We start from the raw sequence: 16,484 nt of genomic DNA, 5'->3' as shown, positions 1-16,484 counted from the left end.
TTACGCTTACGCGTAGGATCCCGCTAGTTGCTGGGCCCTCCACGGTCGTTGTAGCGCTTCCCGTTGTTGTCGTTGTTGCAGCGGAGAAAGCGACTGCGTTCTTGCTCCTCTTCATCTGCCCAGCACTGCATCATGTCACGTAGATCTACCACCATTTTGGGCCGATTACGCCCAAAGTCGCGGTATAGTGACTGGACGGTGATGCCGCTCTGGAAGTAGTCAATGACGTCGTCGTTGGCGACGTTGGAGATGGTAGCTCTTGTGTCAAAGAAGCGCTTGACGTAGGATCTGATCGACTCGCCTTGCTCCTGCTTGATCATGGATAGGGCGTGGCGAGTAGCTACTCGGTGTAGCGACCCTTGGAAGTTGTCGACGAACGCCTTCTTGAGGTCCTCCCACGAGTGGATTGACTCACGCACCAGGCTTTCGAGCCATGTGAGGGGTGCGGGCTCCAGGGCCATCGGGAGGTAGAGGACCTTGGTGTTGGTATCTCCCCCTGCAACACTAATAGCAGTGGAGTATAAACGTAACCATTGAGCAGGGTCTTGCTTACCGTCGTACTTTTGGATGTTCGTAGGCTTGAAATCCTTCGGGTACTCGATGTTGTCGAAAGCCTTGCTCAGGGCTTGGAAGCGGTCGCAGTTGTCCGCAAGTTGCGGTCTGCGTCTTGCGTTGATGATGTTTCGTGCGTCCACAATGGAATCGGCTACCTCTTCCCTATTGTTCCCACGGTTGCTGTTGTTGCGGTTTGGCTGAGGGCCAGGAACTTGATTTGTTTGTGGTTGGCCACCTCTGGGGCGATGACTACTCGCAGCTTTCTGATCCTCTTGTTTTCTTCGGTTCTGCTGTTCCTACTGCTGTTGACGCTGGTGGCCTCCGGGGGTACGACTTGTTTGAGGTATTGCTGTTGCAGTGGCCCTTGATCGCGTACCGTGAAGCGAGGACAGGGGATTCTGTCTCTCGAGTTGTTCAACAACGTTTTTGGTGAGATTTATGACTCGTTCCAACTCGAGATTCTAGGGCATCGTCATGAGTCGCAGGGTTGCTTATGTCATTGCGGCGATTGGTGTTCTGAAGATAGGATCCACGACATTGTTGATTTCGTTGTTGAGGTTGCGTCGCGGGAGACGAGCACGTTCGGCCGCACGAGTCCTGCGCACTTATTTGCGTTGATTCCTTTCCCTGCGGGCTATACGAGTGACTTCGTCTTCATCAGCTGGAGCGTCTTGGGTCAGGTTGTCTGCTGAGATCTGATCCAAGGCTTCGTTTGGATCATGGTGGCTTGGAACACCTCCGGGCTGGATGATTATCGAAACCAAACGCTCGTGAGAGAAACTTTCCAGGTCTGATTCGTAATCAGCTAGGACAATTCCACCGGAGCCAGTTTCCCTCTCGGTTTCGAGGGGAATGCCGTGTTGAAACAGGAGATCATTAATGCTGGTGACTTCTCGCAGGTTGTCGAGTAGTTCTGCGAGAGTATGACCTCGGCAAGATTTGAGTTGCATCTTAACCAGCGCATTAGTGATGAAATCTAGGCTGTCTTGAGGTGACTTGACTGGATCTGGGTAGACGTCAAAAACGGGTGCCTCCCGGCTAGCAGTGGCTGATTGGTTTTCGACGTGAAGTAGGTGATCCAAGCTATTTTCATAGGAGGATCTAATCATCTGTTTGTAAACAGACGATGAATTGCGCAAACCAAAGACGGGTTGCGCGATAAGAGTCCCAATCCGAGTAGATTTCAGTTTGAGATCAATCTGAGTTCGAATAGAACTCGAGTTATTTTCGAGTTTCGGCTCGATCTCCTTGGCGAGGTCGGGAAGCAACATAACGCCGCGATCATGAGATCTGGCGAGCTTGTTGGAGTCTTCCGACGTAGAGCTCTTCGGCGTGGGAAAGTTGGTTAAGTGGCTATCAAAGCCGCCTGAACCATTGGCGACGCAGACCCACGAACCGAAGATGAAAGTGGCGCCTCTGGGAGGCGTCATGGTGCTGAAAGCGAAAGTGGCCATCGAACTCGCCGATGAACTCGCCGAGTCCCCTACCTGGCGCGCCAGCTGTCGGTGTTTACCGCCAAGTCTGCTTATGGATATCCTTAACAGTAGAGTTTGTAGGTAAGGATCGACAGCTCTAAAACTCGATGGTGCAAGGAACACAAAGATTTAGACAGGTTCGGGCCGCGAGTTGCGTAATACCCTACGTCCTGTGTGGTGGTCTAATTGCCTTAGGTGTAGATGATTGTTTGGAGGGAGTCCCTGCCCGCCCTTATATATCCGGAGGGACAGGGTTACATGAAAAGTTCTAGCCGAGTACAGTTGGAGTCCTACTACAACACAATCGGGTAGTTTTCTTTGTACTACAGATAGTTCTACGCATATCCAAGTAGTTCCAAAAGAGGTAAGGTACATCTATGAGCAATCTCTTACTCTAAAATATTTTAGGCCTATAAACAGTCCCGCTGCCCCGGGTCTGAGAGAGGGTGCCCAATGTACACTGCCCTCTCCTTGGGTGACATAGATGCGCAGTTATCCCTACGCGCCTTACATGTGGAAACCACGGTCAATTAGCAGACCTGACCAATGGAGCAAGGAAGCGTAAATGTCATTGTTGTCGTGTCGGGCAGTTTTTTTTGCAAGTTGGCATGGATACTCCGGCAGCTTAAAGAATTGACCTTCTTGTTGGGGGCTGGATCGCAGATGCAGCGGGTTAGTGCAGATATTTGTTAGTCAAGAAAGGGAGGATCCTGACGTTCAGACTTGATTGAAGCGGTCAAGCAGCGAACCTGGGAGTGTTGAGTACTTCAGCAAGTACAGCACGTTCCGCTCCTGCTGACGTGAATTGTGACCCTGGTCGGTATTGCCAGTTTGCCACAAAATACAATGCCACCACCTATAACTTTCGACAAGTTTTTTTACTAGGATTGGGTTAAGGCGCGACCCGTCGCGGTATATCAGATATAGCGACCCCTTTCGCCTCGCAATCCTACATAAACACTATGCATAATAAGCAAACCAATCAGTGAAGCGATGCAGCCTTACGGACACTCACGGGATAAGAGGTGGAAAGCATGTGGGTGACATCAGCACTTCTTATTTATTTATACTTGCTTCTCTATTCTCTTTAAATGATAATATCTCTCACATACGGGGTTCAAATTTTATTCCAGTTACAGTGTTGTGTTTCTTAGAGCGAGGCCTACAAAACAAGATTCAATTTACATATATTTTGAGGCTATTTTATTCGTACTATCAAGTTGTGCATTATATTGTAACAACTTATATAGATCATGTAACAATTTATGTATATGTTAGATGTCAAATTATGTGTATCAACTTGTGCAGAGACAGTGTACAAACTTATGTTTTTTGGCACCGTATAAGTTACCTGGGTTAGGTGTAGTACTTTTTAAAGAGTCAGCTCACAAAATAGCAGTTTTTTTAGCTTATATGTAATAGTATTTGGGCAATTTATATACAAACTGTGTGTCAACTTATGTGTATGTCAAGTCACAACTTACATAGAGATTATGCCTTGACTTTTATAGATACCATATATCAATTTATGCTTTTATATCCTATGTACCATCATATTTAAAACTTCCATATCAAATTATATTTTTTTTAAAAAGTAATGTTCAAACATGTGTATTTGGAGCTTATTTTATTGTATTTATCGCAAGAATATTAGTAGATGGATTAGTAAAGAAGTACTCTTATATGCTAGAATATACAATATATTCCTATAATCTTATCATTTTAACCCATTTAGTTAAAAAGCCTCACATGTTGTCCATATTTTTTAAGCAGACTCTCTCTTGGCCCAAATATTCAATGCATGTGATCGTGTTGTGCCAAAACTTGACCTACTCAGGCTGCGGCCCATGGAACATGACACGCATTAGCAAAAACAACTCACGTGGCATGGTCCAACACATATAAAAAAACAAAGCATGCTAGGTGGGCCAGGCCGCGCGCGCACGTCGCGCACTCCACAATCCGCGCGACCAGTAGCGCGTTAGAATTTTCCTTTTTACTAACTTTTGACGAGTGGAAGAAGCCCGGAGGCCAGAGTAAGCCCCAGTTTGTGGTTCTAGATCCGTGGGCTGTGGCCTGGATATGGACCACACTGACATTCTTAATCTGATAATTTCTTAAGCCCATTCTTCAAAATGTAGGTCGGCTGCCAAGGCCTCTCTGGCCCATCTGGTATTGCACTTTTGGACTCCACTGCCAAGGCCTCTCTGGCCCATTTGGCATTGCCCTTCTTTCTCGTCAGTAGTATACTACTAGAAAAATGGTATGCCGTTGGCGCCCCGGAGAGCCCCATCATAAACGTATATATTTGTTCTTATAAAACTGATTCGGGTTGTTAAACTCTTAAAATATATTTATAGGTTGTCCATGCGTTCTTAGTAAGAAAATTTGTATGTGATAGTCGTTATAGGTGTCAATGTTGTGGTATATGCAGTGTGTAAATGTACGAGACGATTCAATCCATCACCGATACACATTATGGGGGTTGGTTCCGCAAAATTCTGGAAGGGTTTATGTGAATTTGATATTCGTGGAGTGCATATTGGTTTTGCCAAAGTTCAGAGGTTTTCACAAAAATTGCTATATATAGAGTGCGTGTTAATTTTGTTAAAATTTAGGGTGTTGTAAAATTGACATTCACAAAGTTTACAGACTCTTTTGCAAAATTGCCGTTCACAAAGTTTGAGGGGTTTCTTTGCAAAATTTACATTCTCATTTGTTCCTAGTCGTCGGATCAGCCGATCAGACAGTAGAGAAATTCCAGGTGATGTGACCACCTTTCTAGTGCAGAGATTGCACCATGATTAGTAGGAAAGATAAGCTAGATTTTATGGAAAAATTTATGCACAGCTCAAATCTGTGTGTAAGAACAGAGATTCGAGTCCCATTCAGATCTCGAAACTTTATGCACAGCTTACCAGATCGTCCGAAGGGCCATAAAGCCAGTCTTAGTGGGAGTTTCATGGGTACAATTACCAAGACTGAAAACTAAATAACTGTGCTAGATGGGGTTTTATGGTGATGAAACTCTCATAACATCCCATGAAACTCCAGCTTCTCTCCTTGCCATGTCAGCAAAATTAATGATATTTAATTCTATAAAATTCTTCATAAAATTTTCATTGAGACGGGCCTAATGCAAACGTTTCTGCCTAGCCTATGCCATTTCAGCCCTCGATGCAACGGTGTCCTGCACCACACGGGCCGGCAGCGCCATGTGCCGTGCAAGGACCGACGGAGGTCGCCAAGGCAAGAGAGCGAGGAGTGTGAACTGCGAGGAAAGTCAGGGGCCACGGCGAGGACCATCGCTTTCTCCACCGGACTTGCGCCCGATCAGCAAGGAATCAAGGATAGCGGCGTCGTCGTCGTCGTCCACTTAGTCTCTTCACACACCCCAAAGCCAGCAGGGGCCGAAGCCAGCCACTGAAGCTGAAAGCGAGGAAGGAAAGAAAAAGGAGATGCGCAATACCAAAAGCTACCGGCGAGTGACCATCCATCATTAAGCCCAAAGCAGGCGCCACTATAGTGACGCTGGCACCCGCACAGGTGTCACGACACTAACGCTGTCCGCACTCATCATATTTTATTTTCATTCTATAAAAGAAATATTTTGTTCTGGTCATCGAAATTCACTTCTCTATATCCAATTTTCTCGCACCCGTTCATACTCTATATCATCTTCTATTCCAACAACCCAAGTGTGAGACCCACATGTCAGGATTTTTTTTAACCCCAACACCACTCCCGCGCCCACTCCGGCCCTCTCTCCCACTCTCTGCCTCGCTCCCTCCGCCTCCTCCCTCTCTCTCTCTCGATCTTGATCTCCTCTGCAGAGGCTCCTCGCGGCGGCCGCGGGAAAGAGGAGCAGGTGCGGCGCACGGCAGCCGGCCGGCTGCCTCTGCCTCGTTGCCTCCGTCTCCTCGCCCTTCACCGCATCGCTGCCCTCCTCCGCCTTCTTCGCCGTGGATCGAGCGGCCCGAAGGCGCCGCCCCCGCCCCTGAGCTCGCCGCCCCTCCGCGGCGGGGAGCTCAGAGGCGGCGGGGCCGTGGCGGAGGCGGGCCGGCGCGCGGCAAGCTCGAGGACGGCCATGCGCGGATCCTCCCCCTCCCTCGCCGCACATCCTCCGGGCCGAGGGGCAGCGGCGCTCGCGGGCCTGCGCGGCTGCGAGCGCGCGGCGAGCTCGCGTGCGGCGGCCTGCGCGCATGGCGGGGTGGAAGTGCCCGGCCTCGCCCTCCTCCTTCGCCGGATACGGCGAGTGCATGGCGGGGCGGACGGGATCCGGCGGCGCCAGCTCGGACCCGTGCTCCTTCTGCGGCGACGCTCCCGGCGGCGGCAGACGGGATCCGGCCGAGCGCCGCCTCCTCTCTCCTCCCTCCTCCTCCCTCCCTTCCATGGCCGCGCGCCCCTCTTCCTTCCTCCTTCCTAGTGGATCTGCCGTGCCGCCCCTCCTCTCCTCTGCACCATCCGCCCGCAGGCCGCACCACCCCTTCCCTGGCGCTCGGGTACGCCGCGGTCGTCGTCGCCCCTTGGAGCTCGCGGACGCTGCCCCCTCTCTCTGCGAGCAAGCCGCGGGGCATGGAGCTCGAGCTCGGCCGGCACGGGGCCATGGCGAGCGCGTGGCGGAGCAGGGACCCCGCCCCCGGCGGCGGGCCTCGCGGAGGAGCAGGGGCCCCGCCCCCGGCGGCGCGCCTCGCGGCGAGCTCGAGCTCCTCCATCCCCGCCCAGGCCCTTGCGCGCCGGCCGCGGCTTATTCCGGCGTGGATCTGGCCGGCACGGCGGCGCGCAAGAGCTCCGGCGCGGGTCCATGGCATGGAGCTTGGAGCTCGTGGCGGGCAGGGGCGCTCGCGGCCGCCGCGCCGGCCGCCATGCCGCGCGGGCGGCGGGCGAGTGCGTGCGACGGGCGGCGGACGGAGCAGCAGCAGTGGCCCCTCCCTCTCGGCGGACAGCTCGGCTGCGGCGGCGGCCCCTCCTCCCTCCGTCCTCCATCCCTCGCGTGCGTCCGCAGCGGCGTCCCTGGCGCGCGTCCACGACGGCGTGCGTCCGGCTCCCTCCCTCCCTCCTCCCTCCATGTCGTGGCGGCGCGGCGGAGCAGGAGCGGGGGCGGCCAAGCTCCGCAGCGGTTGGGGACGAGCGCGAAGGGACGAATGGGGCCCGCGCATGGCAGGGTGGCGTTTCCTCCGTACCGCGCTGAATCCGGAACGATACGCTTAGATAGCGTGTCGGATGCAGTACCCCGCTGCAGCAAGAAAAACTCTATAGTGATACTGCATGCAACGGTAGCGGATCTCGTAGAGGTCCCAGTGCGGACAGTCTAAAGACAGGGCCGCCTGCCTTTGGACCTGCCTTTAATTTGCTCATAGATTAACCGGTAAACGACCGATCGACCGTCAAGGAAAGAGAGCGTCCAATCAAGAACAGAACATCATCTATTTTTTTTGAAGAAACAGAACATCATCTTTGCATTGCTGTCACTGTGATATAGTATATCTGTGCAATAGTATGGCCGTAGTGTATTGCTAGTTATCAAACTGTCGACCAAGCCATCAAATTTCTCTGTGGGCTCTCAGCTTCTGAGAGAGAGAACTTGTGGCTAGGGCTAACACACAAATCCTTGCTAGCTAAATCATGGTAGGTAGTCGTCGTTGCAGTCAAGAGGAGATAGATTTGGGGCGTCAGAAAAAAAAGGAAGAGAGAAATCAGAACCAGAAGATGCGCGTGTGGCGCTCATAATTCAGGAGGGGTCGAAGTTGTAGTGCTTGTCGACGGCGACGACGACGTCCCAGGTGCAGCTGAGGCCCTTGGGGAAGACGACGAGGTCGCCGGCGCCGAACTCGACGCACTCGCGGGAGCCCTTCACGGCGGCCCTCACCCTGCCCTTCACGAGGTAGCACGTCAGCGCCGCGTCGAACTTGAGCGGGAACCTCCCCGGCGGACAGCCCCATCTGCCATAAGCGCAGGAAAAAAAACATAGTTTTTTCTCTCTGAAGAAACGAGGCAGAATCCGAGTTACCCAACGAAAGAACATGTCACACATGGTGACATGGAGACCAGAGGAGGAAAGGAGGGTGTCGCGGGGATTTTCAGGGGTACCCACAGCCGGGTGGCGGAGCGCACCCGCCTATTCCCAGTGAGGGAGTACTCGGGGAAGTACTAGGCGATGGGGCTAGATCTACGCTGAGATTGGGACTCAGGAACACACGATTTAGAGTGGTTCGGGCCGCCGGAGCGTAATACCCTACGTCCACTGGGAGATGTATTGTCTTGGTTGTGTGAATGAATCTATCCTCTGCTGGTCTTGGCTCTTACCCAGCCTGAGGTTTTCTAACGGCGCTCTCCCCTTTTATAGATCAAAGGGGGGGCGGATACATAGAACGTTGATGCCCCGACAGGTGGGCCCAACGTGACTGTGGCTACAGTGGTAGCGAATCTTTCCTTCGATATGCGTACTGCTGCTCTTCTGACACAGGGGGTCTTCTCTTGTCCCGTCAGCGAGGCGCCCGTTGGAGTAGCGTAGCTTGCGGCGTGGCCTGCTGAGGCTATTATGTAGCGTCATAATGGGTGAAGCCGAGCCGTCGTATCCGACTGTTACGGCAGACTGGCAGACGCGGCATGGGCGGCGCCATCGGCTCCACTGCCTTGGTAATACGCGATCAATAGTGCCCCCTGGTCAGTCAAACGCCTCGGCTTCCACTATATCAAAGTGGACGTCCACCTACCGCAATAAATGCGAAGGTAGGTGGACCTCAATATGGAGACCAAGGGCCTCATACACGTGTCGGCCCCGGACCACCCTGAGGCGGGGCGTCCAAACTTTCCCTTGGAGAGGGGTCCGGTTGCTATCCAGGACCCTATGAGGGGTCCGGGACCCCGCGGGGGTCCGGATTCCTTGGGAGGTCCGGAGCCCTGGCTGCTTGCGCTTGAGCGCCTGTTTTTCCTGGGACACGTGGCGTTCCCAGACCTTCCCCGGCCGTGGAACAGGTCCGGACCTTTGTCGGGAGGACAGGACTTCGGACTGCAGGGGTCCGGCTGTTTGGTTGTAGTCAAGGATGACTACAAAGGCTCTTGCCTAGTCACAGCAAGAGGGGGTACCCCAGTCCTGGGGTACCGACAGTGGCCCCCGGGCCCACCTCGGGAGAGGTCCGAACCCGCGGGTGGGGCCACCACCGTGATGTGTTCCTACGCAACTTGATTGCGTTGGTGTGCTCTTGGAGAGAGTGGGCATCCCGGACCCCTGAGGCCGGTATGCTTGTTGCCTGGTTTAGGTACTAGAGTGCTCTCCACGGGGCGACGAAGGTGTAGGCTTAGGGTACGGAACCAAGCTAAGCGGCTACACGGACTTCGGATCGCTCAGGGGGTAGCACTACTTCCCGGACCCGGCTTTTGTCGACCGTGGCGAGCGGTCTCCGCCGGAGCGGACCACCGGAGTGGACTTGGAGCGACCGGGGCGAGCGGTCTCCGCCGGAGCGGGCCACCGGAGTGGACTTGGAGCGACCGGGGCGAGCGGTCTCCGCCGGAGCGGGCCACCGGAGTGGACTTGGAGCGACCGTGGCGAGCGGTCTCCGCCGGAGCGGGCCACCGGAGTGGACTTGGAGCGACCGGGGCGAGCGGTCTCCGCCGGAGCGGGCCACCGGAGTGGACTTGGAGCGACCGTGGCGAGCGGTCTCCGCCGGAGCGGGCCACCGGAGTGGACTTGGAGCGACCGGGGCGAGCGGTCTCCGCCGGAGCGGGCCACCGGAGTGGACTTGGAGCGACCGGGGCGAGCGGTCTCCGCCGGAGCGGGCCACCGGAGTGGACTTGGAGCGACCGTGGCGAGCGGTCTCCGCCGGAGCGGGCCACCGGAGTGGACTTGGAGCGACCGGGGCGAGCGGTCTCCGCCGGAGCGGGCCACCGGAGTGGACTTGGAGCGACCGTGGCGAGCGGTCTCCGCCGGAGCGGCCGTTGCTGACAATCCGATGAAGCATGTTACCGGACCTCATAGTAAGGTGCAAAGAAACCAAGCCTTATACTAGAAGAGAGCCCGGGACCTCTAAAGTCAGCAGTCCTGGATACTAGAGTACTTGTAACAGGGTAGTGAAGTACGTAAACTTAGGGTACATTACCAGGCTAAGCCACGCGGAGCTTCTCTACCCCAGGATACAAATACCACTTCTCCAGAGCAGGTCCCTAGGGGTCCGGACTGCCTTCCAGCTAGAAGGGGTGTCTTCACCTGACCACAAGCCAGCAACTCAACTTGGATTGTTAGCAACAATGGTAAAGATTCTGTTTGGGAGGAAGAAATGGTCAACCGAAAAAACAGCCATCCAGAATGAATGAATGTAACCGGGGTGGAGCCTAGATAAGGTCAAGAAAGAAAATCTCCTTTATCATTGTGGTTATCACGGTATACTTCAGAGGTCGGGATTACGAGGTCGGACCTCCACCGCTCCGGACCGCTTTTGCCTGTTTGTGTGATAGGGCCAGAGGCCGGGTTTACAAGGTCGGACCTTAACCGCTCTGGACACACACATAGACACCACGCTATTATAAAGGAGAAATTCTCTTATTCCTTTCTTAGGAGTAACCTACGGCTGCATGCTATACAGCGTGTTCTTCGGAGGTGAAGGCACCTTGGACGTGCCTGAACCGCATCATCCAGGATCACCTCGGGAGCTCGGGGGGCCCCTCCTTGCCTAAGAGCTGTCACATGCTTACATGGCATGAGACAAATTCTTTGGCCTTGAATGGAAGAGGCCCCCTCCCCCTGCCGTCGCCGTTGCCGATGGAAACCATAACCCTTGCGCAGCAGATGGACCGGTGCGACGCGTGGAGAAGTGCGGTCGTTCGCCGGCTTGTCCTTGGTGCTAGCGCCAAGGGCCCCCGCGCGAGGTGGCGGGGTCCTGCCTGCAGCAGCACCGAGCAACGCTGAGGTGGATCTCCGGTGCTGCTGCGGCAGGAGGTCTCAGTCAACTTCCTCCGGGATGGCTGTCGGCTCTAGGCTCCAAGTTGAGAGAAAGCCTTGAGCCGACGTCATGCCATCGCAGAGGGGGCGTGGCCGTTGCTTGAGAGAAAACCTTGAGTCGACGTAGGAGCGGCGGCGCGCAGCGGCGCCTCCGCTGCATGCTGCTACGCCGGCTCTGAGGTGTCGCGGTGGCGACACACAGCAGACGCCGCTGCCGTGCGCCGCCGCACCGAGGTCGTCGGAGCGCCGGTGCCATAGCATGCGGAGTGAGTGTGCCTTCCTTCATCTTCAAGTTTGCCGTTGCAGAGGGAGAACGCAGCCCAGAGGCCTGAAGTTCCAGCCAACGCCTGACTTCCCCACGGACGGCGCCAAAATGTCGCGGGGATTTTCAGGGGTACCCACAGCCGGGTGGCGGAGCGCACCCGCCTATTCCCAGTGAGGGAGTACTCGGGGAAGTACTAGGCGATGGGGCTAGATCTACGCTGAGATTGGGACTCAGGAACACACGATTTAGAGTGGTTCGGGCCGCCGGAGCGTAATACCCTACGTCCACTGGGAGATGTATTGTCTTGGTTGTGTGAATGAATCTATCCTCTGCTGGTCTTGGCTCTTACCCAGCCTGAGGTTTTCTAACGGCGCTCTCCCCTTTTATAGATCAAAGGGGGGGCGGATACATAGAACGTTGATGCCCCGACAGGTGGGCCCAACGTGACTGTGGCTACAGTGGTAGCGAATCTTTCCTTCGATATGCGTACTGCTGCTCTTCTGACACAGGGGGTCTTCTCTTGTCCCGTCAGCGAGGCGCCCGTTGGAGTAGCGTAGCTTGCGGCGTGGCCTGCTGAGGCTATTATGTAGCGTCATAATGGGTGAAGCCGAGCCGTCGTATCCGACTGTTACGGCAGACTGGCAGACGCGGCATGGGCGGCGCCATCGGCTCCACTGCCTTGGTAATACGCGATCAATAGTGCCCCCTGGTCAGTCAAACGCCTCGGCTTCCACTATATCAAAGTGGACGTCCACCTACCGCAATAAATGCGAAGGTAGGTGGACCTCAATATGGAGACCAAGGGCCTCATACACGTGTCGGCCCCGGACCACCCTGAGGCGGGGCGTCCAAACTTTCCCTTGGAGAGGGGTCCGGTTGCTATCCAGGACCCTATGAGGGGTCCGGGACCCCGCGGGGGTCCGGATTCCTTGGGAGGTCCGGAGCCCTGGCTGCTTGCGCTTGAGCGCCTGTTTTTCCTGGGACACGTGGCGTTCCCAGACCTTCCCCGGCCGTGGAACAGGTCCGGACCTTTGTCGGGAGGACAGGACTTCGGACTGCAGGGGTCCGGCTGTTTGGTTGTAGTCAAGGATGACTACAAAGGCTCTTGCCTAGTCACAGCAAGAGGGGGTACCCCAGTCCTGGGGTACCGACAAAGGGGGTGGAAGAAGAACGAGTACTTTGGCCAGGACTTGACGCCGAGCTGAAGCAAGCGCGCCTCCGGTGGGTTCTTCTCGATGGTGATGGAGAGGCCGGGGGCCCTTGTTGCCTCCATGGTGTCCGGGCCTGTCGAGGCCGTCCCCATGAGCGCAGCTGACAGTAGTGCCGTAGTGGTGTGTGCCACCAGTCCTAGCCGGCCGGTAATAGCTAGAGCCTAGAGGAATATAAAGAGGGACGCGGCTAGTTGGATCGCTCGGATATGGGGGAGCGCCAAGCGCAGTTGGAGCTAGGCGGGAGCACATGAATCTCTCTGCATTTCGTGAGCATCTTCAGCCATAGTCTCCGAATCACAGCTCTCATATAGTTTCTGAGGGCTGGTTCCATCTCATACCATCCAAATAATACATCCAACTCCAACAGAAGCCCTCATATTTGAGCTCTCATCCAAGTCTAGTGGAGCTGGTGAGTGGGGCCACGGATGGAGGGCTCCCTAGAGACCCCATAAGCCTAGGGGGTGAAGGGGGAGATTTAGAAGCCTTCCTAATTTAGAGACTCAAGTAGAGGGCCTGCTGGAGTTGTTTTTCTTGATTTCACCCTTTAAATTTGGAGTAAGGGGTTTGATAGAGAGTCTGCTGGGGAGTTGCTCTGCAGCATCATGCATCCCGGATTCCCAGTGGCGAGTGCATGAATGTCACGATACGATTTTATTTGCTCATCAAGATTTGAATCATGCTGCTCAATTTTTATGAACATGGATCTCGTATAGTACTTTGGTTTTTGGATGATTAAATTCTACGACCCTACTGTAGCTCTGTATCCGATCGAAGGTGTCCACAAACAAGCTATTTTAGTCTTATTAAGTGAGCGTGTCGCAGTAGGTGGAATATACTCCCTTGGATCCTTAACGTTGTCTAGCACAAAGTCTGTACTGTGACTAGTTACTATGCAAATAAACAAAAGTATGATTGAAAATTTGTTGTTTTAAATACTAGAAAAGAGTTATAGGTATTGAAAACAGTTCCCATGATGATTTTTTCTACTATGAACTTTACGTCTGCAATGTGCTCAGAGAAAATAAAACTTATGTCGCCCATCTATAGAAATTCATGAATATTGATGTCCAAAACTAAACAATTTGAATTAAGACAAAATATAAATGGGCTTACATTTATGTCTCTTGTCTGGAGCTAGTAATCAAGTTGTTGATCTGTGGGTACAATTTCTAGATCGAAAATATTTCCAAGTACTTTGAGAATTATATTCAATATAGTCCTTGCCAATGAATGGATTAGCAAATACAATGCCAAGTAATAATTTATGACTGACATGAAAAGATTTCCGGTATCAGGCATTCACCAAGCTATAAAACAACCCAGAAGGAATCGCTTCTCCATCAGGTAAGGGGTACACACTACACGGAGACATAAAGAGAAAAGCAAGTTCATTGATTTCCATTATACACCACGTGCATAGATAAATGAAGCACTAGTTTCGCAGTGGTGTTCTCCGGAGGCAATGGCGGCGGTGGTGGCAGCACGCAGGCCCACCGGCCGCGATGCTCCACGGAGGGCGGCGGAGGACGGTCGGAGCTCGTCGTCCGCTCCCAACCCCGCTGCCCGCCAGCCGCCGACGCGTCCAACACCCGCACGACTCCCAACCCCGCCGCCTCCTAGCGGCCGCTGCACGGCCTGCGCTCGCCGCAGTGCCGCTAGGCGCGCGGATCCAGCAGGTTAGGGTGGCGGCGGTCACCCCGGTGGCCGCCACGTGTGCGCGACGGCGACCACCCGGCGGGCGGCGTACGGCGGATCTTCCGGCCATATGAGGCTTGCTCCAAGGGCACACCGTATAACGCCCCCCACCCTACGTAGGGGGGCAGGGCCGTACCGGCAAATTCGGGGGCCCTGTGCGAAACAATGGACTGGGGCCCTGGTGACCTAGTGAAGGATCATGAATACCAAGCGATACCAGTCGGCAAGCGTGATATGCTGTGTGAAAGCACAAATGTTAGAAGTCACACGAGCGCGATGTGTTGTGTGAAAGCACAAATGTTAGAAGTCACACGTGTGACTGATAGTTAAATCATCACATAAGGCCCAATAACAATTTTTTATTCTGGAATTTTTTTTTGTTGCTGGAACAATTGTTATTGTTTGGGCAACAAAAAATTTTTCCGAAAAAAGTTTGTTCTAGCAACAAAGCATTGAGGGGTCTGGTTTATTAGGCCGATTTTATCTCCAAAACACGAAATCTTGAAGAGGTTGGGGTGCTGTGACAGGTACACTTGAGATCACACACGTGACCCCAAATAGCACCCATGTAAAAAAAATGGCAAGTGAAACGCCTACGACGATTTATCTTTTAGGAGCAATTTGGGCCATGTTTTGCCACAAATTGGGTCAAACAATCAACCAAATTAAAGTGTTTGCATGACTATATCTAATATATACCTAATATTTTGGGGGCCCTTCGAATTCGGGGGCCCTGTGCGCTCGCACAGCCTGCACGTGCCCAGATACGGGCCTGTAGGGGGGCTTTGGGGGAGCGAGCGCTCCAACGGCTCCCCCCACAGCTCCCCTTATATCTCGAATCACATCGTTTCTTCGTGATATTAATCCCGTTTGAGCCCCGTAACACGATGATAATGCGTATTATGACAGTACAAATACTGTATGATTTTTAAAATTCAAAAACGTTAAATAAATAGTTAGTTAATGAGTGATAGTATATATGTGGAATAGATATGGGGGGAATGGTTGGAGAGGAGTTATAGGGGGAGGAATTTTTTGGAGGGAGGTAGTAAAATATAGTAAATAGTATGTTTGGGGGGAGTTGGATGGGGGGAATGGTTGGAGAAAGCCTGAGGGCCAAGGAGGCGAATGACGGCACTAGTAGGCGAGGATAGGATTTTTTATTTTTGATTTGTGAACTTGGTTACTTCGGTTATAACAGGAATCGAATCGAAGTAACTAAAACCGAATTGCCTCAGTTTCCACTTATGAAAAGAATTGATCGGTCCCTATTTTTTAGAATCGAAATTGTGTAGGAACCGATCTGCCCGAATGCCCAGGCCTAGTAAGTTGTTGATCTGTTGGGTAAAATATCTAAATAAAAAATAAAAAATATTTCCAAATATTTTGAGAATCACAACCCATATAGTCCTTGCCAATAAATGGATTACCAAATACAAATGCCAAGTAATAATTTATGATTGACATGAAAAGATTTCTGGTATCAGGCATTTATCAAGCTATAAACGACCCAGAACGATAGAGTAAGAGCTACACACTACACGGAGACATAAAGAGAAAAATAAGTTCATTGATTTTCGTTACACCATCCATTCCACAATATTTTTCGATAGGACACCACGTGCGTAGATAAATGAAGCACTAGTTGCGCTTCTTGAACTTGCCCGTTTTATGGTAAAGATGTCGTGCAAGTTGTTCGGCTGGTAGAATAAATAGTGCTCAGCTGATAGAATAAATAGTATTGTGTGAGAGAAAATAAATCGTAATAAGCCAAGCCAAGTCAAATCTAGACCGGCCGAATAGACTCAATGTGCCGAACAGGCTCTATGTCACTGGATTCCTAAGGCCCCACATGTCAGGGCTCGTGTCAACCGCCACCGATGACGCAAAGCAAAAGCCAGTCGGTAGTCGGTACCCAGCGCACCTCGGCCCATGCGCTGGTAGATCGCGGTTCGCGTCACCGCGCGCCAACCGCATCAAATGCACGCACGCGGCCCGCTGCCCTCCTTGGCAGAGGACGAAAAACCCGGCGCGATGTGTTTACATCTGTAAAATATGGTAAAAATAATCATATCGGACACTGTAGCACAATATAGTATTTTTTATTTGTTTGTGGTAGTTGTTGTTCTACCATAACCTAACTAGGCTCAAAAGATTTGTCTCGTCGTGTACATCAAAACTATACAATTAGTTTTTTCTATTTACCTATATTTAATGTTTCATGTATGAAATAAAAGATTTGATGTGATAGGTGAATAGTAAATTTGGACAGAGAAATTTTGTAAGACTGTGTTCAGTTCCCACAAAATTTCCAAACTTTCCATTACATCTCCATCACATCGAAA

At 52.6% G+C, this 16,484-nt stretch overlaps 1 protein-coding gene across 2 annotated transcripts; it reads right to left on the bottom strand.

Moving 5' to 3' along the window:
- Positions 1-7,438: 7,438 nt before the first annotated feature.
- LOC120681613 lies at positions 7,439-12,703 on the bottom strand. Of its 2 annotated transcripts, none has more exons than XM_039963181.1 (2): positions 12,392-12,703; positions 7,439-8,096 (listed from the first exon to the last, which is right to left on the bottom strand). In XM_039963181.1, the coding sequence occupies exons 1-2, from the start codon at positions 12,534-12,536 to the stop codon at positions 7,762-7,764; spliced, it is 480 nt and encodes a 159-aa protein (XP_039819115.1). In that variant the 5' UTR covers positions 12,537-12,703; the 3' UTR covers positions 7,439-7,761. The 2 variants fall into 2 exon arrangements, with proteins under 2 accessions (XP_039819115.1, XP_039819116.1); XM_039963182.1 differs by having other exon boundaries at positions 7,439-7,972; positions 12,412-12,690.
- Between the last annotated feature and the right edge of the window lie 3,781 nt (positions 12,704-16,484).

Source organism: Panicum virgatum, chromosome 7N (assembly GCF_016808335.1).
Source record: "Panicum virgatum strain AP13 chromosome 7N, P.virgatum_v5, whole genome shotgun sequence".
Lineage (NCBI taxonomy): Eukaryota > Viridiplantae > Streptophyta > Magnoliopsida > Poales > Poaceae > Panicum > Panicum virgatum.
This window is presented reverse-complemented; position numbering and strand designations above follow the sequence as displayed.

Coding starts and splice junctions, on each gene's coding strand:
- LOC120681613 (XM_039963181.1), bottom strand. CDS start 12,536: ATGGGGACGGCCTCGACAGGCCCGGACACCATGGAGGCAACAAGGGCC. Junction 8,097..12,391: donor GTACTCGTTCTTCTTCCACC/CCCTTTGTCGGT, acceptor ATCCCCGCGACA/CCCTCCTTTCCTCCTCTGGT.